Consider the following 26,158-nt stretch of genomic DNA (forward strand, 5'->3'; position numbering starts at 1 on the left):
TCTCTTGCACGAGTAGATCGACTATATTTTTGTGTATATACTATCCACAGAGTGATACAACGACTCGGAATCGAATGGAAGCGGGGGTGATGTTTCGAATGCGTTTTAATTCGGTTATTATTATGAGGTCTAGTCGATTGCTTAGCCCATAGGTACCAAGGCCAACGTATACCTCCATAGGCTGCCCTATAAAACCTCGTGAATATGTTTCTATGACACAGGTAGGTTGTATTACAAAGAGTAGAGAAATTTGATAGGGGAAATTCACCCTGTCACCACGTATTAAGACATGTCTAAAAGCCCCGAGGACCGAGGAAAAGAACTTTTGGGTATCATGAACGTAAAGGTTATTCTTACTCCATCAATGCCATGTTCATCGCCTGCCACGTTTCGTCCTTGCTCTCTACACCTTAATAGGATATCTCTCACGAATATGCTTGCCGTATCCTAGAGGTGTGAGGTTAGTATGTGGCTTAGACGTAATTCGATCATGAAAACTTACTGAATAGCAAAGCTGGAACTGGGATGAAAGCGATAGCTACAAAGCCCAGCATGCTGTTTCCCCACCCAAGACCCATAGTCGCGTACATACTGGGACCTGCAAGCGGCAGCATGGCGCCGAACAAGCAACGCATTGCTGTCATGCCTGCCATGGCGGAGGCGGCGTATTGAGGGAAGCAGTCAATCATGTAGGTCTGTAGAGGAGCAAAAATGCCCATGACACCGAAGCCGAAAGGCACGAGCGAGATGATGGGAACGATCCAATGTACTTTGTAGTATGCGGTCTGTCGATACGAAGTCAGTGCGAATCCCAAAAGTGTTTGGTAGAAGATCACTCACCCAACCGTACCAGAAGAAAGACACAGGGATCAACAAGCCGAAGAAGACGCAAAGCGGTAACCGCATCTCTGGCTCATAAACACCCTTGTTTTTCTTCGCTAGGCGAATAATTGTCGCATCAGACGTCTTTGCGACGAAGGCGATACCCATAAAGTTACCGATGCCAATACCGAGGTATGCAAGACCGGTGATTTCTGGCGACCAACCATATGTCCTGATGAACACGGGCGTGATTGTTGTGAAAAGCAAGTATAACAGTCCGAAGAGGAATGACATGTATAGCGAGCAAAATAGAACGATGGGCGACTTTGTGAGCATCTTGACTGGACGAATGATTCCCTGCTTGAGGATGCTGGCACCACTAGTACTAGATGCATCCTTGTCGTACGTCATGATGTTTTGGAGTTCGGGGCGGTTGAGCTCTTTGCGGAGTCGTTCGGTCTTTCGCTTGAGCAGGACAGGTTGATACGTCTCTTTGTTGAACACGATCAATCCGCCAGTGAGGAGACAGCCCACGATGAATACGACCCAGAAGTCCCAGCGCCAGCCCTATGTGTTGAAGAACAAAGTCAGCAGATGTCTCACATGTTTTTGTAGACCGATGTTACTTACTGCCCTCTGTGCAATAAAGCCTCCGCAGATTGGTCCCAGAATAGGGCCGAACAGGATGCCGACGCTGTACAGAGCAACGGCTTTCCCACGCTGAGCAGGCACAAACATATCGGCAATGACAGCAGTTCCAATGGTGAGACAAGCTGAGCCACCTACACCGGCTAGAAACCGCAAAGCGATTAGGCCTCCTAGGTTTGGAGCAAGCGCGCAGCCAAGTGTGAAGGCGCAGAAGAAAATGTTGGAGCAATTCAAGACGATAACACGACCGTATATCTCGCTGAGGGGGCTCAACACAAGGGGTCCAAACGCGAAGCCCAAGATATAGACACTGACAGCGAAGGAGCCCAAAAGCTGTGACTCATTGTGGAAGGCTTCGTTGACGAAGACTACGGCCGGCGCGAAGATGGATGAGGCCAATGGACTCAGGAAGGTAATTGCGGCGACAAAGCCTAAGAGCGTCCATTTCTTTGAATCGGGAAAGTTGCGGGGATTCACTGGGTCATCTTGAGAGTCCCATCCAACTAGATTGTTGTCGAGATCTGATAACGGGTACTTTTCTGGCGGCAGTTGGTCCTTTTTGGTGCTCTTTCTCGACAAGTGCTTTTCGAGTTCAGCACCGATGTCATCTTGTGGTTCCTGAGAAAGCGTCAGCTTCTGCTCCAGGTAACTACTATAGACATGTTGTTGCTAGGAGTGCGGGTTGGAAGCTGCAAATTCCTCAAAGACCCCTAAAAATGTGACTTTGAGAAGACAAGGACGTATCACCTAAAGTAGATTCGGAGATTTCAAAACACACCTTTTCTGCGATAGTTGCCTCGTCTTCCTTTTCTGTTCTTGCCTCACCCTTTTCCAAGTCTGGATTATGTGTCTCTGAACTGGTGCTCGAACGGACATCCCTATCATGTGCGCTGTTCATCCTTGGAAACCGATTGTGGCTTCGGCGACAGATTTGTCGTCCGACTCTTGTGAAGACTTAAATCTTTTCAGTCGCGCGCCTGTTCTTCAAGGCTATGTTGTGGCGAAATATCGTGTGTCGCAGTCAAGGCGTAGTCGTGGTCACGGTGGTGAACTCAAGCCTTCAGAGCTGAAAGATGTCGAGACGCCAAACGGGATATAAGAGGAGTATGTATAAGACTCGAAATTTGCACGAAGAGCTGAGGATTGAATGACCTCGTCGCGCGTCAAAAAGAGGAGGCCTGGCCCTTATCTCCGTGGTCTTTCCGCAGTCACTAGACCACTCTTGGGGGGGTGGCCGCTCGGTGGTCGGCGTTGATGAAAGCGCGAGGCGGCGGGCGGGGTCGCTTGATGTCCTCGGTTTGTGATCCACATCTCGAGAAAGGAGAAACGAGGAATGCGATCGGACAACATTGGTCGGTTTGCGCGACACTTTTCGCGCGTGCCTGTCTCAAGATACGGTGTAGGATGACGGTTGCGGCGGCGCAATCGGGTGGTTCCATCGGTACCAAAGTTGCTCCGTTGCTTGTTGTGAGGGCTCTCGGCCTCGTAGCCCTACCGACAGGCCCCACCCGCCATTGTCGTACTGCCGTACAAAACATGTACGATGGAAGACACTATAGTGACTATACTTGGATCTGACTAAACAGATTGAAGCATCTGATTGCCGACTGACCGGTCTGTGACTCAGGCCCGTATTCATCAAAAAGCTGCCATAATCCATTGCGCATCCTCGCCGTCAAAGCCGACTACGGTCGTGTGTGTTCCTTGCAGCAGCCCGAGCTCTTACAAGACGATGGGGGCTAGACAGGGATGGCCAAAAATGCACTGATACTGACAGGACTTGGTCGTATAAGTAGAGGTAGAGTAGGTAGGAGGTCCAGCTTGTGGAAAGAGAAGACGAGTAGTGGGCCCGACGTTGGTTTTGACTTGCGAGGGAAGCTGCCGCCGCTGGTTATGTTCCACGCTGGTGCTGACGACGGCCTTAGACCGGCAGCAACCAGCCGTCCTGGACATGTAAGTAGTCCTAGTCGATCATCACACTCTGAATGTTGATGTGATTCTGAGCAAGGGGAGTTGGAAGATCAAAAGAGTAGATACTCATAGCTTTTCATGGTATTCATTCGTCATAGACTGTCGTACCGGCACGGCTCTCCACTCGGGACAGCCCTCAGGCGCGTTCCAACACGAGACAATATCATTTGATTACTTGCACCGCAATAACTCTTAGCAAGTAGATGCTTGCATAAATGACGCGAAAGCATTCTTCTAAAAATGGCACCAAATAACCTCCAGCGCCGAAATAACGAGTAAATTTCCTCCCAGTACACATTATGGTATGAGCCCCCCTTTTTTGATACTACATTGAACGCCAGCTGGCGCTTGTTATTAGCGCACCATGAACAGTCTACCCACTTAGAAGGTCTTTCACGCTCATGCCGCGTGCACCGCTCCAGCTTCTGCGGTCTGTGTTCAACATCAGGAGAGCTTCGGTAGCCTCCTGGTCTTCACGATCTGCCTGTGGTCCAAGAGCTGGCGAAGTCAAAGTGAAAGGCGTTGCTCCGTGCGACGATCCAGGGGCAGCAACGGGTCCAGCACTAGGAGGCCCTGTGTGGAATGGGTTGCTGAAATGGGATGCAGATGGTGTCAGAGCACTGAACGCAGGTGAAGGCTGAATCGATGGTGAGGTCACGGTGGAGCGAACGGAAGACGAGGCGAGAGAGTAGCGATGTGGGTCCGAGGGTTGGAGCGCGGGGGAGGGGTTCGCCGAGTAGTGACCATGATCGCGGGGCATGATGGCTGGCGATGTAGTGGTGGAGTGGATAAAAACGCTTCGATCGGAAGGGTACATGGCAGGCGACGCGTTCATGAACTGGTACCCGGAGCTGGGAGCAGTATGCTCCACCTGGGTAGGCGACACTGCGTCCTCCATCTCTTCGTCCTCTTCCTCGTCTTCTACATCTTCATCCTCGTCTTCGCGAACATGCCTGAATGGGGGAGGTTCGGAAGTAGCAGACGAAGGTGAGTCACGTCGTGACTGGTGGGCATTCTTAAGGTTGCCAATGCACTGTTCCAGGTATCTCATGTACTCGATAGATGCCTTCAGTGTGTTAGAACATGCCATACAACGATAAACTGGTGCACAAGCGTACCTGTAAAATAGCGAGCTTATGCATCTCTTGCCCTCTGCAAGCTGGTATCATATCCTTGAGTACACCAAACTCTTCATTCATCTTCGATCTCCTCCTTCGCTCAATCAAACTGTGCGCAGTTTTCCGCGCAATCTTGCGACCCGCGGCAGTAGTGTTGCCTGCCTGCTTCTTCTTGGTACCGTTGGTGGTGCTTGATGCTGTGGCCTTTGCATTCTCGGGCTGAGATTGCGCTCTCGGCATTTCTTGCGTATCCTTCGGCTTCATTTGTATAATCTTGCGCGATCGCGTGGGCGGAGGAGGAAGGGAGTAGTCATCCTTGGTTATGATACTTTGTTGGGCAGTAGTATTCGACCGCTTGCGCGCATGACCAGGCTTCAATGTTGCGACTGGCGATGAGGGTGATGGTGGCCGATAAGAGGAATCCGAGGCACTCTCAGACGGTTCGGATGAGCTAGCTACACTCCCTCTGCCACCTAGAGCCGCAGGAGGTAGAGTGAAGCCGCCCTCCAATTGAGGGGCATTTGCGCTGCACTTGCCAGTGATATCAGTTGAAGGTTGTGGAGTGGGCGGGAAGCTAGGACGAGGCATTGTTTTGACAAGAGTAGTGCTCATGGCACAATTTAGCCTTTGACCAGTTCCCGTTGAAGAGGGATACGGGAGAGGAGGGGTTAAAGAGACTGTCAAGATGATGGAGGGACTGCATTATCACTGTCGGGGGTGTCGCGTGGGCTATTTGGTGTCGCAGAAATGGGTGCTTGAGCACGCGGTGATTCCTCATCCGTGATTGGTTCAGCGAGCACCAAAGTAGATCGGTCCGTCCATGGCGCTTCGAATGAGAGCGTCACAGACGGGAGCGTGGGCGCCCCAAACTTGGGGGGCTCCAGGGTTGTGGGCGTGCAGCTAGAGAACGGGTGGGTTGATATATGAGTGCCGATGGGACGATGGCGAACGCTGGTGAGGTCGCATGAGAGCACGTGCTGTGCGAACTTCTTCAAAATCGAATATGAAGTCTGTAATGGAATCAGCTGGACCCGCCGGCAGATGAAATTTGCCGCGAGACTGTATTTACCTTATCGCGATTCGCGCCGAATAGTCGAGAGGGATTGTGTGGTGGACGATGGTGTGGGTGATGTCGGTGCTATTGTAAGACCTAGCGTGGCGTTGCGAACGAAAACTGTACTAGCAAACGCCTTGTCTATAGCAGTACATTGTATCTTGTGAACGCCCAGACTTTCACATGCTGCGTAGTATGGAGGATATGATACGAACCATGAAATGGCCGTGAGTGGACATCACAGCAAACGACAAGGTTGCTAAAAGGGCAGTCTTCATAGTTTTTCCCAAACGCCGCCAAATGCCACAACTGATATCGTACCATGCGTCTAACACCACAGCCTCACCGTCCCATCTGCGCCAGCGCTCACACACCACGGCTCCCTCGCATGCCAATCCAAGTCCATAGCTCCCAACCGGCTCTTCACCTTGTGGCCCCTCAACACCTTAAGCGGCACAATTGTCGCATTCTCCATCAAGTCGCCCACAACCTTGCCATGGAAAATCTGCAAACTGCCATCGTCACTTGCATCCGCAAACAACGGTAGCCCGCCTTGGTGGAACTTGACGGCGCGAATGGCTTCTTTGTGGAAACGGAGAGTTTTGTAAGGTTTGTTGGAGAGGTCGAGATCGTGCCACAGCAGACTAAAGGTGACGATACAGTTAGCATTTGTTTGACGGTTTTCATGTAATTTTTGTTTTTCAGAGAGTGGACTTACCGCTTGTCGTAGGTTCCAACGATGATGTTGTCGCCGCCGGGGTGTACGTCAATGGATGATATCCATTTCGCACCGGGTTGAAGAATCTTGACGAGTTCTTGCTTCGCGAGATCGTAGCTTCGGATGGTGTTCCTGGTAGCAACGAAGAAGATGGCCTTTGAGGGGTGGAATTGGGCGGTTTGAGCGATACCTTTCAGGCGGCGGAAGGGGAGCTGGGTCAGATGTTTAGATACTGTGTGAATGGCTACGGCCGTACTTTGGCCTCGGGGGGAGACGCTTGCGAAGTAGTCGCCTCGACGGTGCCAGTTGATAACTTTGACTGCGGACCGGACTTCAATGAGAACAAGGACGCCTTTATTCTCGAGACGGGTTCCCGGGCGGCTCCATTTGCCTGGTGGTAGCTTGGGCGCTTCGCTGTTGGCTGATGTGGGGGGCTTTGATGCTGCATAACCCCAACCGGCGTCGAGGACCTCGCGACTAGCTTGCTCTACGTCGGGAGACAAGAGCGTGAAGGGGACAATCAAGTAGATGCTTTCGCCGGTAGCAGCCGCGAGTATCGATGCGTCCTTTGTGGGTCTCCATTGAACTGTGTCGACAGCTTCCTCGTCCGATAGCCTCGCGTTCCAGACTTGTCGCCCTGTGAGCAACTCCCATATCCGTACAAAGCCATCGTCGCCGCCACTAGCAACGAAGATACCTTGTGGGTCTACTGAGACGCAGCGAACACGTCCTTCTTGTCCACGGTAGATGGCTGCGCAAGTGGTTGGGAATGGCTTTAACTCTTCTGGATCGGGTAACTTGGGAAGGAGTGATTCGGGATCGATGTTGAGTCGGTTTCTTCGCACACGCGGAGCTAGGTATAGATCTAAGCTCCGCTCAAATCGCTCCTTCACGAATGTTTCGTAACCAGGAACCTTGCGTAAAGCGTCGAAGTTCTTGGGCAAGAATTCCTTCTCTCTATCTTCCGCATCTTGCTCCAGCCAAGCTTGTTCTTCTGCCTTGTCTGGTAGGTACTCCGGCGGTGGATGGTAACTGGCTTCATAGCCTGGTGGAGGTAGCTTTGGAGCAGGAATGTGCATCGAGTGCTCTGGTCGCGGTTTCTCATCCGCCCATACATCGAAGTAGACCTGCTCTTCCTCCTCCTCTTCGGTCGGCGCCTTGTATGGCTTAATGCGACCTTCTCTGATTGCCTTTACAATCTTCATGACCCGCTTTGCTTCGTGTTTGGAGGGCACGAATCGTCGCTTCGGCTCTGGCGCAGCGCTCAGTGGCATGATCTCCTGCCTTCCTGAGAAGTAGGCTACCATTTCTGGGTAAGGGTCATATCCGTCTTCCACCACCTCATTCCTTGTAAGCCGCTTGAGCACATCCAACTCTTCCTCTGAGAGATTCAAGGGCTTTCCTGTCTGTGGATCCGTCAGGCCAGTCCAGCCCTTGGGAATGTCGATGCTATCCAGCAGAGCATCCAGCGCCTCTCCCTTGGCAGGGCGCATGATCTTCTTGCCATTGATGTCGTAGCCAATGTGAGGGTACTCGTCGTAGTAGGTGAGGGGTATGTTTCCGATTGTGTTGGTCGCTTCAGCGTCCGAATCGTCCGACTCGTAGACCGGGTCAATTTCTTTGTATAGGTAGCGGACGTTGCCACGGGCGTCGGTTGTGACAGTGTAGTTGGGCTTCAAGTCCTCGTCTTGTTCGTCCAGATCACCGTCTGCGCCGTCCGAGGTGTTGAGATTTCGAATCTGCTCGCGAATTCGCTTTTCGTCGCTTTCAAACGTGTCTTCCTCGTCCTCTTCATCTTCGTCCGACAGGCCCTCGATTACACTGCTTGCATCCGTCTCAACATCCTCCTCCTGGCTGTCTTCCGACTCGTCTTCAGAATGCGACAGGATTCCCTCGAGCAGCCCGTCAGCTAATTCCCCCTCCGAGTCACTCGACTCTGGGACCGGCCTTGTCACTACCTTCCTCTTGCGCGTGTTGACAGGCATTTTGGCGGCACAAAGTGACTTTCTGCAGTTCACTGCTCAAGTTCGCATTTTCCCAAACTTTTTTTGGATCGTCCAAGATTTCGGGCGCTCGGGCCAGGCGCTAGTGACGCGAGGCTCCACCACCAAGGCAGGCGCGAGCGTTCCCCAAGTTTAGTGCAAACTCGTCGAATCATTCACCTTCAACTATACACGCGACGACGGCCAAGTGCATCCCGGCAATATCTACTGAGGAATCCTTTAACTACACTGATAGCAGATAGTATTGCACCACGAGCCGACATGGCCACGCGCGCTGATTCATCAAGGTACGACCGTGACCGTGGACGCTACTCTCCCCCCCGCCGTGCCCGCTCGAGGTCGCCTGCACGCCGTGACCGTTCGCGAGACCGCCATTCAGATCGCTACGGCGGTGGACGCCTTCGAGATGACCGCGAGCGAGTCCGTGATAGGGATCGAGACAGCCATCGCCGCGATGACCGCCGAGAGCGAGACTCGCATCGCCGCCGCTCGCGTTCTCCACCTGGCCGCCGCGACCGATCTCGTGAGCGAACCTCGGATCGCTATAGGCGTGACCGTGATCATGATGACCGGGACAGGCGTCACCGCTCCATGTCACACCGGCCAGGCTCGCGAGCTTCTACAACGCCAGCTCCCGACAGTAGGCGTGACCGCCTAGACAGCGCAGCGCGTGATGAAAAGAAGAAGGACCCAGAGACGCAGGCCAAAGAGAAACTAGCTGAGCGAGCCGCTAAGCTGGCAGAGTGGAAGAAGCGCAACGCTGAGCGCCTGGCAAAAGAGAAGGGCGACACGCCTGGCTCTGGAGCCTCACCAATTGGCACTGCACCCTCGACACCTACAGTCGCTGCACCAACACCCCCGCCAGCTAGCGAGATCAAGCAAGACTCCACTATCGCTAAGGCTAAAGTTCTGCAGAAGAGCGCTACTGAGAAGGTCAAACAGAAGCTACCTGAAAAGTCGACCTTTAAGCTTGACGAGTCGGCTGCTGCACGGCCACTGTTGACCAAGCCTGCCGGCAAGCCAGTCACCACCGCTGTTAGCAGTATGTACCCCCCCAACATCTCTTCGAATCCTAAGCTCACCCACATAGATCGTGCTGCCGCACAAGCCAAGGCAAATGGCAACATCGGCTCCTTCGGTCTTAAAGCTAAGTCTGCCACCGAGGCTGAAACCACCAAGAAGACTCTGCTCGACGACGAGGTCGACACTAGCAAGCGCAAATTTCAAGCGCTTCCCGACTTTACGCCGGGTGATGAGCATGAGCCTGCGGTCGATGATGTCGAGGACGATGCTGCCATGAGCGACATTGGCAGCGACGATGACGAGACTAATGCGCAGCTCCAGGCTCAGCTCGAGAAGCGTCGGGCAGAGATCGCAGCCGAGAATATTGCAAACGAAGACACTACCATGGAAGAAGTCCCCGCCGTCGACGAATCTGGCGAGAAGATGGACGTTGACGAAACCGCAGGCGCCGAGGAAGACGATGTCGACCCGCTTGATGCCTTCATGGCCGATCTCTCCGAGGTGCAGCCGAGCCGCAGAGCCCCAACCGGCGAAGCTATGTTCAACGACGATATTGAACCGGAGCAGACCTCTGTCGAGGCTGAGGATCTTCTCGCTCTTCGTGCTGCCAAGAAGAAAAAGAAAGAGGTTCCCGCCGTTGATCACGAGAAAGTTGAGTACGAGCCATTCCGTAAAGACTTCTACACTGAGCCAGCCGAGGTCACCCAGATGACACCAGAGGAAGTCGCTGATCTTCGACACGAACTCGACGGCATCAAGGTGAAACCCGATGATGTGCCTCGACCCGTTACGAAATGGGCTCAGATGGGCTTGCTGCAGGCCACCATGGATGTGTTTACCAGGGTGCGCTACGAGAGGCCGACCTCAATTCAATCACAAGCTATCCCGATTGCTGAATCAGGCCGTGATCTCATTGGAGTCGCCAAGACTGGCTCCGGTAAGACACTCGCATTCGGTATTCCCATGATTCGTCACGTCCTCGACCAGCGCCCTCTCAAGCCTTCAGATGGTCCAATCGGACTAATTCTGGCTCCTACTCGAGAGCTGTCTTTGCAAATCGTGAATGAGCTCAAGCCTTTCCTCAGTGCTTCTGGCATCACGATCAAGTGCGCATATGGTGGACAACCCATCTCCGACCAAATTGCTATGATCAAGCGTGGCGGCATTCACATTCTGTGCGCGACTCCTGGACGTCTGATCGATCTGCTGCAGAGCAACTCGGGTCGTGTCCTCAACTTCAGACGCATCACGTACGTTGTTCTTGACGAGGCTGACCGCATGTTCGACATGGGCTTTGAGCCTCAAGTTATGAAAATCCTTGCAACTGTGCGTCCTGATCGTCAGACCATTCTCTTCTCGGCCACGTTTCCGAAGAACATGGCTGCCTTGGCCCGTAAGGCCCTTAACAAGCCTGCTGAAGTGATCATCGGCGGCCGTAGCAAGGTCGCACCTGAGATTACACAGGTCATTTCGCTTGTACAGCCTTCGTACGAGAAGAAGGTCAACAGGACTCTTCTACATCTTGGCCAGCTCTTTGCTGAAGATGAGAATTCTCAAGTATTGATCTTTACCGAACGTCAAGAGACGGCTGAAGATCTCTTGTCGAAGCTTTATAAAGCCAAATACTTTTCTGTCAACACGATCCACGGAGCTAAAGATCAAACAGATCGTAACGAAGCTATTAACGACTTTAAACAAGGTGTTCTTTCCATTCTCATTGCTACTTCAGTTGCAGCTCGTGGTCTCGATGTGCCCGGCCTAGCCATGGTCTTCAACTTCGACTGCCCGACGCACTTGGAAGATTACGTTCATCGTTGCGGACGCACTGGGCGTGCAGGTAACAAGGGTACTGCCATTACACTTATCGAGAACCCTGGCCAAGAGCGCTTTGCTGTTCACGTCGTCAAGGCACTAAGGGAGAGCGGTACAGATGTTCCAGAGGACTTGCAGTTGATGGCTGACACTTTCCATGAGAAGGCTAAGTCGGGCGCCGAAAAGTACTATGGCGGCTTTGGAGGCAAGGGTCTCGACAAGCTTGACGCTGCACGTGCGCTGGAGAAGAAGCGAGAGAAGCGTGCACTCAAGCTGGAAGGCGAAGAAGAGAGCGAGGAGGAAACTGAACTACCTGCAATCAAGAAACCTGAAGTGTCCGGACCGGGTGTTGCTAAGCCTGCTGAAGGCACTGCAGCCGAACCAGAAGAACAGCCGTCCTGGATGAAGCTCTTGAACAGCAAGATTGTTGTCAGCAAGACCGAGCGTCCAGAGGCTTCTCACTCCGGCAAGCCAATGACTGCTAGGGAGAAGGCTGAAATGGCTGCTCAAAAGGTTGATGGTCGTCTTAGCAAGAAGGGCATGATCCATGCAGGCCAGCCTATCGACAACAAGGGTCCCGATGCTGGTCTCTACCATTCGACTATCGAGATCAACGACTTCCCGCAGAAGGCTCGATGGGCTGTCACCAATCGCACTAATGTCGCAAAGATACTGGAGTCCACTGGTGTCTCCATCACCACCAAGGGTACCTTCTACCCAACGGGCAAAGAGCCGTCAGAGACCGATCTACCGAAGCTATACATTCTTGTCGAAGGCGATACCGAGAATGTAGTCACACAGGCCATGATGGAACTTACTCGCCTCTTGCGCGAGGGAACGATTGCAGCGGAGGATGCATCTGCTGTTCGTGGTCCTACTGGTCGGTACAGCGTAGTCTAGGAAGAGTCACTCCTCGTTTCAGTCAAGGTATGTCCTGCAAGAACAATTGCTACAAGCTGGCGTTCTTCTTCTACTTCGGCAAAATGTACTATAATGGAGGATTGTTCTACACAGGGTGGGATTGGAGTTACTGGTCACCTAAAAGCAGGGGAAATTTGAACCCCCCACGAAAGGGCATATGTATGTCCAAGACGTAAGTACCGCCCTACTGAGTACCCCTTGCTGATGGTTTCGTTGATTTACACAAACCGTCGCAGGTACTCCGAGCCGCCCTTTCGATCGAATTGAGCCTTCGCTCACCAACCTGCTGCAACACCGAGAAGGCATTCAGGACGTCGAGCCAACCACAACAAGATTGATTTACACCTCTTTCGACGACATGCCGCCATTCAGAAAGCGATCACGACTTCAATAGTAATAATTGAATGCTCTGGCTTCGCCCACGGCTGCGAGAATAGTACATGGAGCGCTCTGGAAAGACCACGGTCTTCTCTTAATTGCTTAGTTTCAGAAAAATATCTTCAAAGTCACTATTCGCTCATCCTCTGCCACGAGTGACGTTCTTCTTCCCTATTGATGATGCATTGGCACCTCAAGGCTGAGTGCCATCCATGTTCCCCTTGCTCACACAACTAGTATCACTAGGCCACGTTTCAGCAGCCATTTTTAGCATGCCACATGGCACGCATACCCCTACGTATATTGGATGCATTCTATGCGGCTGACTGCGTGGTTGAGGACCGTGGCTGTTCACACCGATACAGCCACTTCCATATCCAGAGATCCCTTTGCGTATCCACGTGGCTCGGCAATCTAGACCAAGGGCTAAGTTCCGAACCTCGTGGAGATTCTAGTTGTGTCATGAGTCCTTTATCACACTACATGCTTGCCATGTGTCGTTCGAACGCTCATGCTTCAGTACGGGTAAAGCTGAAGTTAGCTCAGCCGCTGAAGATACCCTTGCGCAATCAACCGTTCTACGTCACCGTGCCGCACGTAAAACTGGCTGTTCTTCGTTAGGGTGATGGACCTATCCCTGGTATTAGCTTCCGGTCGCCCGTGACAATACCCCTTCGCTCCAGCCATGCTCGTGAAAGGTAATACGTACCCATACTCCGTCTGTATCTCCCCTGCATCTTTCAACACCCTGACGTCAATGAACAAATCCCTCGGCGGCTCCAAACTCCCCGTGAGATCAATATCCGTCCATTGCCCTTTGTACGCAGCAAGTAGATCGCTGTATTGCCTAACGTACTCTTCCTCTTCCGGGCTTAGACTGCTCTCGTCCTTCTTCGCTCCCTCTCCACCAGCCCCTGCTCTCCCTCCTTGTACATTCTGTGACTCCAAGACATCCACGCCCTCCCAACAATATCCTTCCAACTTGTCACTTCGTACCCTGTGATATGCTAGTAGGCACCGTTTATTCCTCCGCATGCAAAGGTGATTGACGAGCAGAGCGCAAGCTGTCTCGGGTGCGGCGCTGGGGTTGAACGCGCCGCTGTAGGGAGCTAGTATGTTGGATACGTCCTTGTCAAGGTCGCGTACTTCGCGGGTTATGCTGCGCACGAGTTCGCTGGCGTAGGGAGGGAGGTGGGGCAGTGCCTGGGTACGTTTTGCGTTTTGGACCTATAAAGAGGTGCTTAGTGGGGGGCCTATAGTTTCATGTGAAGGGGGAATTGGAAAGCGGGAGAAGTACGAGCTTGTTGGCAGCTTCGCCGTACATGGTTACGATGCCTGTGCCCGAGGTCCCAAATGTGATGATTTGCGCGGGATGGTGGCGCTTAGTCGAAAGTTGCTTTGTGTTTGTCCCTTTCAAATATGGCGTTTAAAAATAGGTGAAGGACAATGGAGGAGTGTTGCTCTGAAAGGGCTTTGTCGATGTTTTTGCCCCTCCTCTCATTCAATGGTAGGCGCGCTCGCGTCGCGTGGGCAGGTGGGGGCAGGAACGGCCGGTCTGTGCGTCTCGAGTCCAACTTCATCTCTCACGACAGCTCTCGTCCGGCAATCCCTTTCACAAACGCGATTCGTTCACGAGCCAATCACGCTGCCCAAATCACCGTCGCAGGTCTCAGTCTCGATCTCTGGCAATATGAGGCATTGGAGTAGTGCTCGAGAAGCGCTGAAGGCTCGTTCTAATCATAACGAAAGGTTTCTCAGTCACACTGCAAGCAAGCAACCTTTCAAGCCCAAATGCAAGAAAAACTGGAATTCTATTGAAAGATGAAATTCTACATAGACTATAACAAATAACGCCGGAGACACGATACAAGCTCGTAAGCCTCTAATCTAAACAACGCCGTGACAATATGTTGGATGCATCTCGGAGCGCGCCTTATCAGAGAGGCCGCCCAAAACTACCATCGTCCATGGGTATCTACAAACCGAATTAACTCCACAATCAAGCTCCAAACAAATGTACATGAGCTGACTTGAAACAGGCTAGTGTTCTTGCATCCACTGGTCGAACTCCGACTCTTCTTCTAGCGACGCCATGTTCGGGTCAGATTGCCAGGACCCAGAATGGTATTCGTCACGTGGGTTTCCAAGCTCCAAGAGGGTGTCGAGACTGTCTGGGTCGATCTTCTCGCCGTCCATGTTTGGATGACCGTTTCGGAAGCCGTGGTGCTGAAGCGCTGCCGGATCAATGTCGCTAGTGCTCCCACCGTCGTACGCCAACAGCATAGGGTCGAGTGGCCCTTCGTCGAAAGGTGTCCCAGTATTAGAGTGCAGTTGTTGCATCAGGTCGCCCGCATTGCCTCCTGGTAGGCCAAGGAGTCCTTGATTCGACTGGAATTGGAAAGAGGAGGCTGGCGTGGTTACTCGTCGCATGCGCATATCGTCTGCGAAGTTTTGGTTCATGCCCATGCTTGGATAGGCAGCGGTTTGGTAGTACTGGTTGTACACGTCGTGGTGTCCCATGGGCATGGGCATCGGTCTTCCCTCGTTCGTTATCTCCCACGAAGACTTGTTCATACCATTTCCGTTTGGTCCGAACGACCGGTCGAAGTACTCGGCACCTATATTGTTCGATGGATAGCTGAGTGATCGATCCACTCTCCTTGCTTGTCGGGAACGAGATCTGCCACTGCCGGGTGCCCATTCTGCATCTTCGAGATCACTTGGTTCCTCATCATCCGACCACTCACCTCTCCTCTTCCGTGCTGGAGCAGCAGCCTTGCTAGGAGAGAACTTGTATGTTGGGTGCGCGTTCTGGTGATTGATCCTCTCGATCTTGGCGTATTCGGTGTACAAGTCTCGTATCTCTGGAGGCTCCAAGGGCCAGCTTTCGCCTGCAACCGACGACACGACCTGGTGGTTGTTCTGCAAACACCAAGACTTGGCCCTTTCGGCATAAGCGGATCGATACAACATGAACGAGTTCATGGGTCGGGTGATGTATCCGTTTCGCTTCTCAGCTTCTCTCCGCCTCACGTCGGCTGGCCTGTTCACCCACGCTTCCATGTCCTTGACTATGATATGATGCAACTCCTTCGTCAAAATGCTCAATGGCGCAGTCAGCTTGGGTGTCTTTGGCTTCTCGCTCTTCCCTGCTTTCGCTTTCCTGGCTCTCGGCGTCGCTTTCGGTCGGGGGCTTTGTTCCTTTCCTCGGGGTGAGCTAGACGGTGCGACTGTACGTCCGCTTCCACCAGACGTTCTTCGGACGGAGTCGTCATCGGCAGTGGATCTCGGTGTTGGCGGCGAAAAGATGCCTTGCTCGTTCTATCTCGATCAGCAACTTTATTAACGAATGGCAGCATCCTCCACTTACCGGCAGACTGTTGACTTGTCCATTTTGGTAGTATTCTGTTGCGGGCCCATAACCGTTCTGTAATTTGGTCAGCATTGCTGTTCGCGGTTCGCGCAAGAGTAGGGGGGGGGGGGGGCTCTTACATATTGAGCTCCTAGGCCATGCCCATCTCCCGAATGGCGTTGGACATGTGACGCATGGGAAGGGATCCCTTCGTGCGCCACCGACCCTGGAGAACCATAACCCGCCTCACCAGCAGCATAGCCACGATCTCCATGGTATCGCGCAAACTGGGGCATTCCAGATTGATAGTCGGCGCCCACGTGCGGTGGAGTGGGCGGATGTTGATGGACGAGGGTTTCACTCCTCATGGTGGGTGCTCTCGACGCGCTCAGAAGACTGAACAGGCTGCGACAGTGGAGATGAAAGGGCAATGCGTTGTCGACTTTGCGAACCGGATCTCAGCTCTGGACTTGGGACGAAACAAATAGCGACGGCGGCAGATGCTTAAGCACAAGCAGTTCTGGAGTGGAATGCCAGATTTGGTCGGGCTCTCTCGGTGGCGAAATCTGCGCCAAAGCAGATGACAGGCGCAATTGACACTGCGTTTCGCTACCAATCGTGGCGCGTCTGAATCTTTCTAGGAGCCTTCTAAGCTGGAGTTTATGATTCAGATATGATCTAGATATGCGTCAGTAACGGGGTCGACTATATTGCCATATTGCTACGTTTGCTCCGTCGCGACGATGCATAGTAGTTCGCAAAGAGTTCAGGGGACGAACCTGTTGCAGTTACCCGCTTCTCACCGGCTCCAATGCTTTGGTACGCGGACAATCAAGGTGGACAAGTCTACAACACAAATTCGGATGTCAGACACAGCTGGATAGTCGGGTTTTAGTGTATCGGCTCCGCTCTTTGTCACCGGGGCAGCTTGGGCGATTGCGTGGGAGGTAAATGGGCGAAAGTTGATTCTTTGTCTAGGAGTCAGTCTTCAGAGGGTACTTGTAGCGACTACTAAGCGACCAAGTTGACTGCTCACGTATAGTGCAGTTCACATAGTCGTCTGAACACGGACAAAGAGGGATGTCCTGTCGCGCTTGCCACGTTGGGAAGTCGCGCTGCTTTTGGACGAGGGGAGCCCCCCACCCGAAATGGAGCGTATAAGATGATGCAACAACTTAGCCCGCTGGTCCGTTCGCCGTCTCCAAGTCGAAAATATCCTGTCGCTCAAGCTGTGGGGTTAGACGACGCCCTCAGCCCCTCGATAGCAGACAGCCACGATCGGGAGCTACGCCCACCCCGGACGCCCTTGCACAGGAACTTGTACCCAACAGCGCCCGTCTGCCGATCTTATCAAGCCTGTCCAGTGGCTTGCAGCAGTCATGTGCATAGAATCCTCGCCGTAGTAGTACGCCACAGGCTTTCTAGTACCTCAGCCGTTGCGGCGACCCTTGGAGAACGTGCTGAATCACGAGATCAAGGGCTGCATTCCTGGCGCCAACCCTATCCGCAGGGCTGCTGGCTCATCCTCTGTAATAGCCACTGGGCAAGGGCGCTCGCTACACGACCACTCTTCTCTCGTACTGCGTTGGAGTTGAGGAGCAGACGAAGCAAATTCCTCCTCCTCCTCCTCCTCCTTCTCCTCCAGGGCTCCTCCCATCCCATGGATACGTAACTTGGCCCAAGCTTACTGCTTCCGGATGGCTGCATCACATTCATGTCAGCACCCACCCTGACAGCTTTTGCAGCTCGGCAAGGCTGAGCCGCAACACCACATGGTCCACCGCTACGCCGTGCCTCAACAACATGTGAAACGCCTACCGAGCACACATCAGACTGTTCAGTTGTTCAGTCTCCTTGTCCCTGGGCCATCTTCCAACAGGCAGCGCAGCGCAGCACAAAAGCGGCGGCCAACAAATCCCGAAGGAATGGGCACTTTGTCCATCCACAGGGGGGCTATGAGTCTGATTGACTGATGCGCCAATTTCGTCTGTTCGCAGCGATTGGAAAGCCCGGCATGGTAGACTAAACTTTTTTTACACCATGCTCATGACAGGCTGCGACGAGGTACGGTCCTGCATGTTGCATGCAGCAGAATCTCGGTTGCTTCCGGCGGATCGTTTCAAGATGGGTGCTGCGGACCTGCCTGTGGAATGCGCGCTAGCACCCTTTTGGGTTGACAACCAGACAATCTCCATGTTGGTGTAACCATGCTTGACCGAGCCTCAAAATCCAACATTGATTGGTTTGAACAAGCGCGCAACGACTGCAGTGAGCACGATTTGCCTGTCAGTCATGGCCATGTCTCTAGGGTAGGGCCTCGATTGCAATTGCGGGTTCTGAGACATTCAATCTCAAGACAAGCGCGCTACCAGCATGGCCCAGTCTCTCACAAGATCCAGAAACCAATCTCAGGCAGTACATCTGGCTTCTCTAGTGACACTTCCGAATAGAGCAGGTGGTTCACCGACGCCGAGAGACTCGTTGAGCGAGCGAACGCGCAATCAGACCCAAACACTCGCTGACGCCCTTCACTGAACCATATGTTGGTCACTCAGATTGGCAACATGTCCGCCCCCTCACTGGCCATCGCCATGTGACAGCGTCAATTCGCGTTTTAATAATCCCAATACCATGATACCACTCGCAAAGCCAAACCGTCGAGCCCTCATTGGCGCTACCATCAACAGTCTTGGCCACTTCGGGACCAGACCTGTCCGTGCCTCTTGCAGCATCGTACCATCCGTCATCGATACCCCTCTGAACCACTCGTAATCCGTTCGCCAAGGCTGATGGAGTGTTCCGTGATATCCTCCGCGGACGCTAGGCTTCCATGTCAGACTTCTGTGTTCGCAGGAGGAGTGGTTTAGCGACATACCCCACATCAGCAGCAGTCCCCACCACGGTACCATGGTGTGGCACGGGACTGCCGTCGATAGTCTGGCCTAGATCACCATCTTCGCTGGACTGACTTCGCCTCCTCTACCACCCAATCTGCCCTTGATAACACCTGTCGCGATGAGCAGAGAGTATGTATATTAATCGCCTATCAAGAACTATCTCAACATCCGAGGTCGCGAATACGCCATGAGCATATGCCTAATGCGGCTTCGCGACTCGATAAATCTGGTACACTACTCGGAGCACGTACAGTAGGCCAACGGCTGGATGGAGCCACTATCCCGCCCTGCGCTGGTCAGTGCTCCACAGAAGGTGATGCTAGTCAAGTGATCTGAATTTCAGCTGTTAATCGTCCGCTAACCAGTCTGAAGCGTGATTGTGAGACGATGTAGTTGCGATTCTGATTCGCCTCCAAACTACACATCGAAGTCTTGGGGAATCTACTGTGTGGACCCCGGGCCTCTCGCGCCGTCTGTGCAGTGTACTCATCATTACTTCATGTCTGCCACATCACACTCACTTTTCCCAGCCGTAGTTCTAGATGGCAGAAAGCAAAACCTCAGTCTCACAGCACACTCCAAAACCAGCGCCAGCATTTTCTAAGACCGGTTGATAGTGTAATAGAGGAACTACAACCTATAACACGTGATGATATCAGAGTCTATTCGCTTACCCCTGATATTTACAAGTCTATTTACGGCTCTTTCGGTTGTTCCGAGTTATTCGGGACGTCTCAGATGAAACCGGTACGAGATGCTCTCCTTCACTCGGAATGCGGGGTCGCAGCGATTTCTCGATCCGAGACAGACAAAGAGCCCGGCTCCACGGTTGCGGAACAGTGGAGGCTATACAACAGTGCCTCGAACAAAGACTTGCCGGGTTCGTCTTTATCTGGTTCTGTGGTTTGGATTTGGTTCCTGGAAAGTCTTTGATGGACGTGTAAGAGATAATGAAGTGATAATGCTGAAAAGAGAAGTTGCTGAACTGCAACGGCTTGCAAGGCCTTGTAGCTCGACGCCACGCGTGCCCTGGATTAGTTCTCTCTCTGACGCCCAGCCTTGATAACCCAATAGCGAGTCGGACGTATGCCGCCGCCAAGCATGGTACACGAGAAGAGGATGCAAGGTCGGGATTCACCGATAGTCGAGGTTTCACGCGAAGCAAATCCACGACCGTTGACTACGGATAACCAGGATCCGAAGAGAGCGGAAGCAACATCGCCGACTACTACCAGCAAGCCTCCAAGTCCTACCAGTCCTACAGGGTCTCGCATACCACAAATCACATCTCTTATTAGACACTCTATGGAGAGCAAAGATCTCGGTGATCTACCAACTCCAACACCAAAGGATGAATGGGCAGGTTTTGAAATGCAGAGAATCCAGGGCCGCTCTGGTAGTCGATTCAGCTCCAGCTCCAAGAAGCGCCAAAGCGTTTCGAATCCTGAGGAACAGGTACACATGGCAGGCTGCTCACATCACTCGCCTTCGCTATCTAGTGATTTTCGGAACGATACTCTTGCGGATGGGACTAGGGTATCAGGAAGCTCAGATCCCGCACCTCAGACAGCTGGGCAAGGGCAGAGTGGCTTTGTCGATACTTTGCACCAGTTCTCCTATAACTCGAAGGATAGTCCTGGTTCTACAAGCACAAGAGAAACTAGTGAGCATGAACTTCGAGCAGCTGGTGATAGCCATGTCTCAGATACAGGGCGCGGTACTATTCAGTATCAGAATGACAACACCAGGTTGTCCACCAACGAACATTGGGGAAAGGAGTATGCAGCGCCGACACCTACAGTGCCATGGGAACGCGGTGCACGCGAGGAGATGAAATATTTCTCCCTGGTCAAGAACATGGTCAAGGAGAAGAACGCTGAATTACAGCATGAGATGAAGCTTGGGTTAGCGAGGAGAGTTCCCCCTCGAGCACACACATCATCCTTTGCTGCTCATACAAAGGCGTCCATGGCAAAGCAGAATGAGAAAATAGAGCATACTTTGAGAAAACAGGATTCGCCGACTCGTGAAACGGCCATACTGGAGAGTGAGAATCTTCGGGCGGCAATTACAGACCTGGAGACAAACATCGCAGTCATGCGCCAGGAGCTCGACATGAAATCTGCAGAACTCATAAGTGCGAACCTTCGCGCTGATCAAGCAGAGGCAGAACGTGAAACTTCAAGTGCAACTCTTGGAACGATACGAATGAACATAGAACATGTGTGTAGCATTATGGATCAGGGGGTTCAGACTTTGTCTGGAAGCACGACCGTTGACTGGAACGCGTTCGAGGGCCTTGTACAAAGTCTAGTCAACTCTGGCCATACTCCTAATGCTCTTCACTCGAATATTGTTCAGCTCGTACAACGGTTCCACAGCACTATACAGTCTCTACAAACAGAAAACCTAGAGCTCCAAAGCCTTCTTTCGAGTAGAGAATCCGACCTTGCTGTTGCGAAACCCACAGCTCAAAGAGAACGAAAAGATACACTTGTTGACATGGCCGAAGAGAATCCAGCCTGGCAAACCGACAGAGACACATTCAAGAAGTTGTTCGAAGATGAGCGAGCAAGGCGAAAGGCTGTAGAAGCAAGATTCCAAAAGTTCAAAGAGACGGCCGAGAAGTATTACCAGCCAGATCTTGAAAGAAAGAATCGAGAGCTCTGGATCGATCTCACGAGAGCACGAGACGAAAACGCCGTGCTGCGCGAACACGTCAAGAAGCACCAGGCTAGAGCACAGCAGTGGCAAAACGAATACGACCTCGTAAAGTACGAGCGCGATATCCGCGCAGCTGGGTTCGAAGAACACATCCAAAATCAGCAAAACGAGATATCCTTCTACATCAAGGAGTATCACGACAAGACACACGACCCCGATCACTGGCAAATTGAAGGCCTGCAGAGAAAAGTCCACACTTTGGAAAGGGAACTACAGACCACAAACGACATGTTCGGACAGGCGAAGCGAGCCAAGGCGAGACTAGAAGACGAAGTGGGAAGACTAATGGATGCAAATAAACGAAGAGAGAAGAACATTGCGAGGTTGGGAAAGGCGTGGATCACCGGTAGCTCTGCACCTACACTTGTGGACACGGCGTCCTCGGACGCAGGCTCTCCTGCTTCCTTGACCGACTCTGCCTCCTCGTCCTCGTTACTCTGGCTCACAAGTCCTAGGAAAGTAGACGAGGGCCCGAGAATTCCGCGCTGCCACTTGCCACTTGGGATCGAGAAGCGTGAGGGGATTATGATGCAGTTCCGCAAAGACCAACAGAAGAGGAGAGAAGAAGATGAGGCACGGTATCAGGAGTCGGTGAAGAAGGATGGCTGGGAGAGGTTTGAAGAATAGTGCGAGTTTAGATTGTTAGGGCATCCAAGCTGTTACAGTTACGTTACTTTGATTGTGTAACCTATTTTTACTTGAGACGGTGGAGCTACGTTGCATAACTATAGAGGGAATGCGTTGGGCGTTCATTGTTCTGTACTTTGACGTGTCAATCACGACCAGCCTCAATTCGGGGCAGGTGGACAACAAAGATGGTGCGAACAGTTCCATAGAAGACATAAATTTCATATCCATCACCGATTGGAGTAGTCTAGACAACGAAGTCCTTCTATTCAATAGCATGCTATCGTGTCTCACGGATAAAACTCCCCTTTACGTTCGGACTCCATCGCTCTCACACGCCATATCTAACAGGAAAGTAAGTCTAGACCGCCTCTGTCTTTGTGTCATGGCCCCCCTTAGACTGCGCCACGACATTTTCAATGCTAGCCCTCGCCTCACCCTTAGCTTGAGCAGTAGCAATAGTCGAGGCTTCCTGTTCAACACGAGAGTGACCCTTCTTAGTCTGCCAGGCGCGGGGTCCACCGTTGCTGAACATGACCTCGATCTCTTCAATGGTCTTGCCGCAAGTCTATATGGCCGGTCAGCAATTGTAGAAATCATTTCACAGAACTGCGAGTAACTTACCTCAGGGTATGTGAGCCAGAATTGGCATGCAGCAAGGAGGCAAAGAACTCCAAATACGACGAAGAGCCCCCATCTGATGTTCTGGAACGCAGGGGGGATGAACAAGCCAATGGCAAAATTGAACAACCAGTTGCCTATGGCCGCGATACCCATTCCCCAGGCACGGGTCTCAAGTGACCACACCTCAGCGGCGTAGACCCAGCAGATGGGCGCCAGCGTCAGGGCGTAGAGGATGATTAAGAGGTAGGAGAAGGCGATGACAGTGTTCGCTGGAGCACCCCTCACAAGCATTTGAACATTCTTGTCGCCGTTAACACCATCTGGGATATATTAGCACGCTGATATGGCAACTTTTTGATATACACTTACTAGGTATATATGTGTAGTTCGCGCCTAGAGTACCACCGACGACAAAGTGACAGAAGGCCATGGTAATGGCTCCCCAAACCAATAGAGTTCTTCGGCCAATCTTGTCGACAAAGAAGAACATGATAGAGGAGAAGATGATGAATAGTGCATATTGCACACCGGAGGAGATGAGGTTGATGTTGCCTTCCAGGCCGGCCATCGAAAATATATATACTACATAGTTGTTGTTTGAGACAAGCAGCTTGGCAGTCAAGTCTCAGGCAATCAAGTCTCAGACAGTCAAACTTCAGTAGTAGTAGCAAGCGTCACGCGCAGCAGACGTTCTTTCTGTCTATAAGTAGACACCTTCTCTATCAGATAGTTTTGAATCACATCTCATTTGAATAGATCAACAATAGTACGTCATCACGTTCGCACCAGAGAGCTGCTGCCATGCCTGCACTGAGAAGCCAGCCAGAGTTCGTCGCCACATGCCGTTGTAGACGAACTTCCTCCATGATTTGGGAGCCAAACGCTCGGCTGTCAAAACTGTGATGATTTCTTCGTATTCGGCGATGACGTAGGGGTCCTCGAGGTTGCCGTCGGCTTGAATGTTGGCGAGAATGAATATAGCCTCATCTGTGCGATCGACCTCTAGAGGTTGAGATACGAGTCAGTATATATCTCACATGCAATTCGTACACCAAAGTCACTTACTGGCAAGCCAACGTGGTGATTCTGGCAAGAACGGCAGCCCGATCATGAAGAACACACAAGGGACGAACTGGATGCCCCATGCCGTGCGGAAGGAGGCAGTCTCTCCGGGAATAAATGAGCAGCCATAACCGATGAAGTACCTTTATTTAATTAGCTTGAGCTTGTTGCAGTCGCCAGCCATACTCACATGATAAGAATACCCCACTCAATAGCTAGTTGCTGGATGATGATAATGGCACCACGTTGGGAGTGCTTCGAGATCTCTGCGAGATACACTGGGACCTGAGACGAGGTGATACCAACAGTAACACCATTGAGGACCCGACCAGCAATCAGCATTGCTCGGCCATTTGTGGCAACCTGCAGGGCGGTTCCAACGAGCCACCAGAGGGAAGCAAACATGAGAGAATCTCGGCGACCGAACTTGTCAGAAACCGGGCCCGCCATGATGGACCCGACGACTGAGCCTGCAGCAAGAGCAGAGCCAATGGCACCCTGAGTAACACCCGAGGGGTTGTTGAAGTAAGTACTGTAACATGATCAGTATGTGTGCGTTTGTCTACATTGTCGAACATACCGATATTGCGTGGTTCCGATGATAGCACTCATGGATGAAATATCGAAACCAAACAGCATGCCACCCATGGTGGCGATAATGGCCAGGAAATAAACATTATAGATCTTGGGGAACTTGTCAAACATCTTGTTGGATGGGTGCTCTCCAGAGCTTAACGCGTAGACGGTAATCGTTTGACCTTTCAAACCTCGTTCGCGGGGGCGAGGCTCAAATATAAGCTATTGAAGATCAACATGTCATCCCAGACATATCAAGCCTTCTCCTCGGTGTAGGGCACTCCATACGCTGGGTCCACCGTTGGCTGGCAAATGGAGCACGCCGAGACGGACTAGTAATCATCTGGTTTCAAAGCTCTTGGTACTGAACTTGAAGCGGTGATAGCATCCTTGTCAACGGAGTATGATGTAACGATTCAGCTCACGAACGGTATCGATTGGTGGGATATCACATCTGGCGATCGTGGGGTGGAGTTAATCACGCATAAGACTTGTGGAGGTCTCCTCACCCGCAATGGCGCTGGAAGTGGCGCGCGCCCGACAGGCTCTTGAATCAACGGCTCCCTCGCCGAGTGCTACCATGCCCAATTGTGCGTAATCCACTGCAGCACCGTTATACTGAAATGGCAACACTACCATAATTGCCGAATGTGACAGTACATCCGCTTGCTCACGTTGATGAAGATCTGCATCCCGGGGGGTCCACTTGGCACTTTTTTCTACCATCAGCTCAGTCATCTCTTCCATCAAGTACGCCCAAGTGCCCGAAGCTTGGGCTGTCGTGGTGCATTTCAGAGTTGTAGTGTGGCTTGTCGGATGGTTGCGAGGCCCAAAACACATGTTGAACTATAGGGGTTGAAAACCGCGGATCAGGCGTATATATGTTTACGAAGGTCTTCGGGCAGAACCAGAAGTGAAGCGCATCTGATTACGGAGTTTTCACAAAACAGCACCTTCGTATTCGGCGTTCGATGCTTCATTCGGCTTTGAGCGAGGCTGTTCGGGGGTGGTTCGGCGTGATCAACCCGCATCCTGGTGGAGTTCCAACGCCATGCACAGGCTCGTGCATCTCCACTCTACCAAGTCCTCCAAGCCTGCTCACTTCCGCTGTCTCTCTTGGCAAGTCATGGGAAAGTTTTGATATGATCAATTTGACTAAAATCGCGGGATGGGCGTGGTCAGCGCGTTGCGACCTTTGCCTTGGAATTGGTTGGCAAACAATTGGACAAACACAGCAATCTTGTCCTATCCTATCTCATGTACTTTGCAAACCTGGTGGAGTGGTGGAGTGGAATGAAACGCCAAATATATGATAACATATAGTATGGCTGAGCTTCGCGATTCTGCAGTCCAAGTGTTGGCGTCATCAGATTCCCTAGCACGAGCATGTAAGGCGTCTCTCAGCCATCCAGCGACCAGCGCTCATTCTTGTTTTCTCACTTCTACCTAATAAACCAATCACTCCGACAAATCAGTCTTTTCCGCGCTGAAATGTGCAATACAACCTTGGGGTGTTGTACCCACTCTCACCGCCTTCGTCCAGCCGTTTTCCCGCACTCTAGCGCTCTTTGGCATGACTGGCACCGTACCCACACATCGTGCTCCACTCCGCCAAAGTCAAATCTTACAACTATATCTTGCTACCATTTTCTCAACACTCCATCAAACTTCAAAGCACTCAGCTTTCGAAGCACCGGTCCTGTGGTCTAGTGGTATGATTCTCGCTTAGGGGTCGTCACGTGACTTCAAACACCACGTGACTCTAAGCACATTTGCGAGAGGCCCCGCGTTCGAGTCGCGGCAGGACCCGTTTTTTGCACTTTTTGCA

The 26,158-nt window shown here is 52.2% G+C and overlaps 9 protein-coding genes and 1 non-coding gene across 10 annotated transcripts; 3 read left to right on the forward strand and 7 right to left on the reverse strand.

Annotated features, from left to right (window-relative positions):
- Nucleotides 1-403: 403 nt before the first annotated feature.
- Nucleotides 404-2,368, reverse strand: K460DRAFT_294468 (MFS general substrate transporter; the record flags this gene model as incomplete). The annotated part of the gene is made up of 5 exons (XM_040929490.1): nucleotides 404-447; nucleotides 503-785; nucleotides 841-1,389; nucleotides 1,453-2,106; nucleotides 2,249-2,368. The coding sequence occupies 5 exons, from the start codon at nucleotides 2,366-2,368 to the stop codon at nucleotides 404-406; spliced, it is 1,650 nt and encodes a 549-aa protein (XP_040783511.1).
- A 1,446-nt stretch (nucleotides 2,369-3,814) lies between these two features.
- Nucleotides 3,815-5,147, reverse strand: K460DRAFT_294956 (uncharacterized protein; the record flags this gene model as incomplete). Its single annotated transcript, XM_040929523.1, has 2 exons — nucleotides 3,815-4,507; nucleotides 4,560-5,147. The coding sequence occupies 2 exons, from the start codon at nucleotides 5,145-5,147 to the stop codon at nucleotides 3,815-3,817; spliced, it is 1,281 nt and encodes a 426-aa protein (XP_040783512.1).
- A 534-nt stretch (nucleotides 5,148-5,681) lies between these two features.
- On the reverse strand, nucleotides 5,682-8,350 carry K460DRAFT_347417 (BOP1NT-domain-containing protein). Its single transcript, XM_040931348.1, has 2 exons — nucleotides 6,332-8,350; nucleotides 5,682-6,257 (listed from the first exon to the last, which is right to left on the reverse strand). The coding sequence occupies exons 1-2, from the start codon at nucleotides 8,314-8,316 to the stop codon at nucleotides 5,942-5,944; spliced, it is 2,301 nt and encodes a 766-aa protein (XP_040783513.1). The 5' UTR covers nucleotides 8,317-8,350; the 3' UTR covers nucleotides 5,682-5,941.
- A 245-nt stretch (nucleotides 8,351-8,595) lies between these two features.
- Nucleotides 8,596-12,069, forward strand: K460DRAFT_410344 (P-loop containing nucleoside triphosphate hydrolase protein; the record flags this gene model as incomplete). The annotated part of the gene is made up of 2 exons (XM_040937364.1): nucleotides 8,596-9,376; nucleotides 9,425-12,069. The coding sequence occupies 2 exons, from the start codon at nucleotides 8,596-8,598 to the stop codon at nucleotides 12,067-12,069; spliced, it is 3,426 nt and encodes a 1,141-aa protein (XP_040783514.1).
- Nucleotides 12,070-12,853: 784 nt separating this feature from the next.
- On the reverse strand, nucleotides 12,854-13,792 carry K460DRAFT_420788 (DNA replication complex GINS protein psf1; the record flags this gene model as incomplete). Its single annotated transcript, XM_040938101.1, has 3 exons — nucleotides 12,854-13,099; nucleotides 13,178-13,695; nucleotides 13,766-13,792. 3 exons carry the CDS (start codon nucleotides 13,790-13,792, stop codon nucleotides 13,006-13,008), a joined length of 639 nt encoding a protein of 212 aa, XP_040783515.1. The 3' UTR covers nucleotides 12,854-13,005.
- A 284-nt stretch (nucleotides 13,793-14,076) lies between these two features.
- Nucleotides 14,077-15,945, reverse strand: K460DRAFT_370932 (uncharacterized protein). The gene has a single exon (XM_040934248.1). The coding sequence runs from the start codon at nucleotides 15,529-15,531 to the stop codon at nucleotides 14,509-14,511; it is 1,023 nt and encodes a 340-aa protein (XP_040783516.1). The 5' UTR covers nucleotides 15,532-15,945; the 3' UTR covers nucleotides 14,077-14,508.
- On the reverse strand, nucleotides 15,658-15,947 carry K460DRAFT_370934 (uncharacterized protein). The gene has a single exon (XM_040934249.1). It carries the CDS (start codon nucleotides 15,911-15,913, stop codon nucleotides 15,740-15,742), a length of 174 nt encoding a protein of 57 aa, XP_040783517.1. The 5' UTR covers nucleotides 15,914-15,947; the 3' UTR covers nucleotides 15,658-15,739.
- Nucleotides 15,948-19,818: 3,871 nt separating this feature from the next.
- Nucleotides 19,819-22,068, forward strand: K460DRAFT_410347 (uncharacterized protein; the record flags this gene model as incomplete). Its single annotated transcript, XM_040937365.1, has 1 exon — nucleotides 19,819-22,068. One exon carries the CDS (start codon nucleotides 19,819-19,821, stop codon nucleotides 22,066-22,068), a length of 2,250 nt encoding a protein of 749 aa, XP_040783518.1.
- An 8-nt stretch (nucleotides 22,069-22,076) lies between these two features.
- Nucleotides 22,077-24,631, reverse strand: K460DRAFT_436509 (general substrate transporter). Its single transcript, XM_040938411.1, has 7 exons — nucleotides 24,335-24,631; nucleotides 23,945-24,286; nucleotides 23,758-23,897; nucleotides 23,455-23,694; nucleotides 23,044-23,274; nucleotides 22,693-23,012; nucleotides 22,077-22,636 (listed from the first exon to the last, which is right to left on the reverse strand). Exons 1-7 carry the CDS (start codon nucleotides 24,457-24,459, stop codon nucleotides 22,430-22,432), a joined length of 1,605 nt encoding a protein of 534 aa, XP_040783519.1. The 5' UTR covers nucleotides 24,460-24,631; the 3' UTR covers nucleotides 22,077-22,429.
- A 1,394-nt stretch (nucleotides 24,632-26,025) lies between these two features.
- Nucleotides 26,026-26,139, forward strand: K460DRAFT_t66. Its single transcript has one exon. It is a non-coding gene; the product is annotated as a tRNA-Pro (tRNA).
- Nucleotides 26,140-26,158: the final 19 nt, after the last annotated feature.

Source organism: Cucurbitaria berberidis (assembly GCF_010015615.1).
Source record: "Cucurbitaria berberidis CBS 394.84 unplaced genomic scaffold K460scaffold_6, whole genome shotgun sequence".
Taxonomy (NCBI): Eukaryota; Fungi; Ascomycota; class Dothideomycetes; order Pleosporales; family Cucurbitariaceae; genus Cucurbitaria; species Cucurbitaria berberidis.

Bases quoted from the DNA above. Each gene is read 5' to 3' on its own strand.
- K460DRAFT_347417 (XM_040931348.1), bottom strand. From the start codon at position 8,316: ATGCCTGTCAACACGCGCAAGAGGAAGGTAGTGACAAGGCCGGTCCCA. The intron at 6,258-6,331 runs GTAAGTCCACTC...CGTCACCTTTAG, and splicing joins GTTGGAACCTACGACAAGCG to TCTGCTGTGGCACGATCTCG.
- K460DRAFT_370932 (XM_040934248.1), bottom strand. From the start codon at position 15,531: ATGGAAGCGTGGGTGAACAGGCCAGCCGACGTGAGGCGGAGAGAAGCT.
- K460DRAFT_370934 (XM_040934249.1), bottom strand. From the start codon at position 15,913: ATGCTGACCAAATTACAGAACGGTTATGGGCCCGCAACAGAATACTAC.
- K460DRAFT_436509 (XM_040938411.1), bottom strand. From the start codon at position 24,459: ATGTTTGACAAGTTCCCCAAGATCTATAATGTTTATTTCCTGGCCATT. The intron at 23,275-23,454 runs GTTGATCTATTC...ACAACTATGTAG, and splicing joins GAACGTGATGACGTACTATT to TATATATATTTTCGATGGCC. The intron at 23,013-23,043 runs GTTGCCATATCA...AATATATCCCAG, and splicing joins TAGTAAGTGTATATCAAAAA to ATGGTGTTAACGGCGACAAG.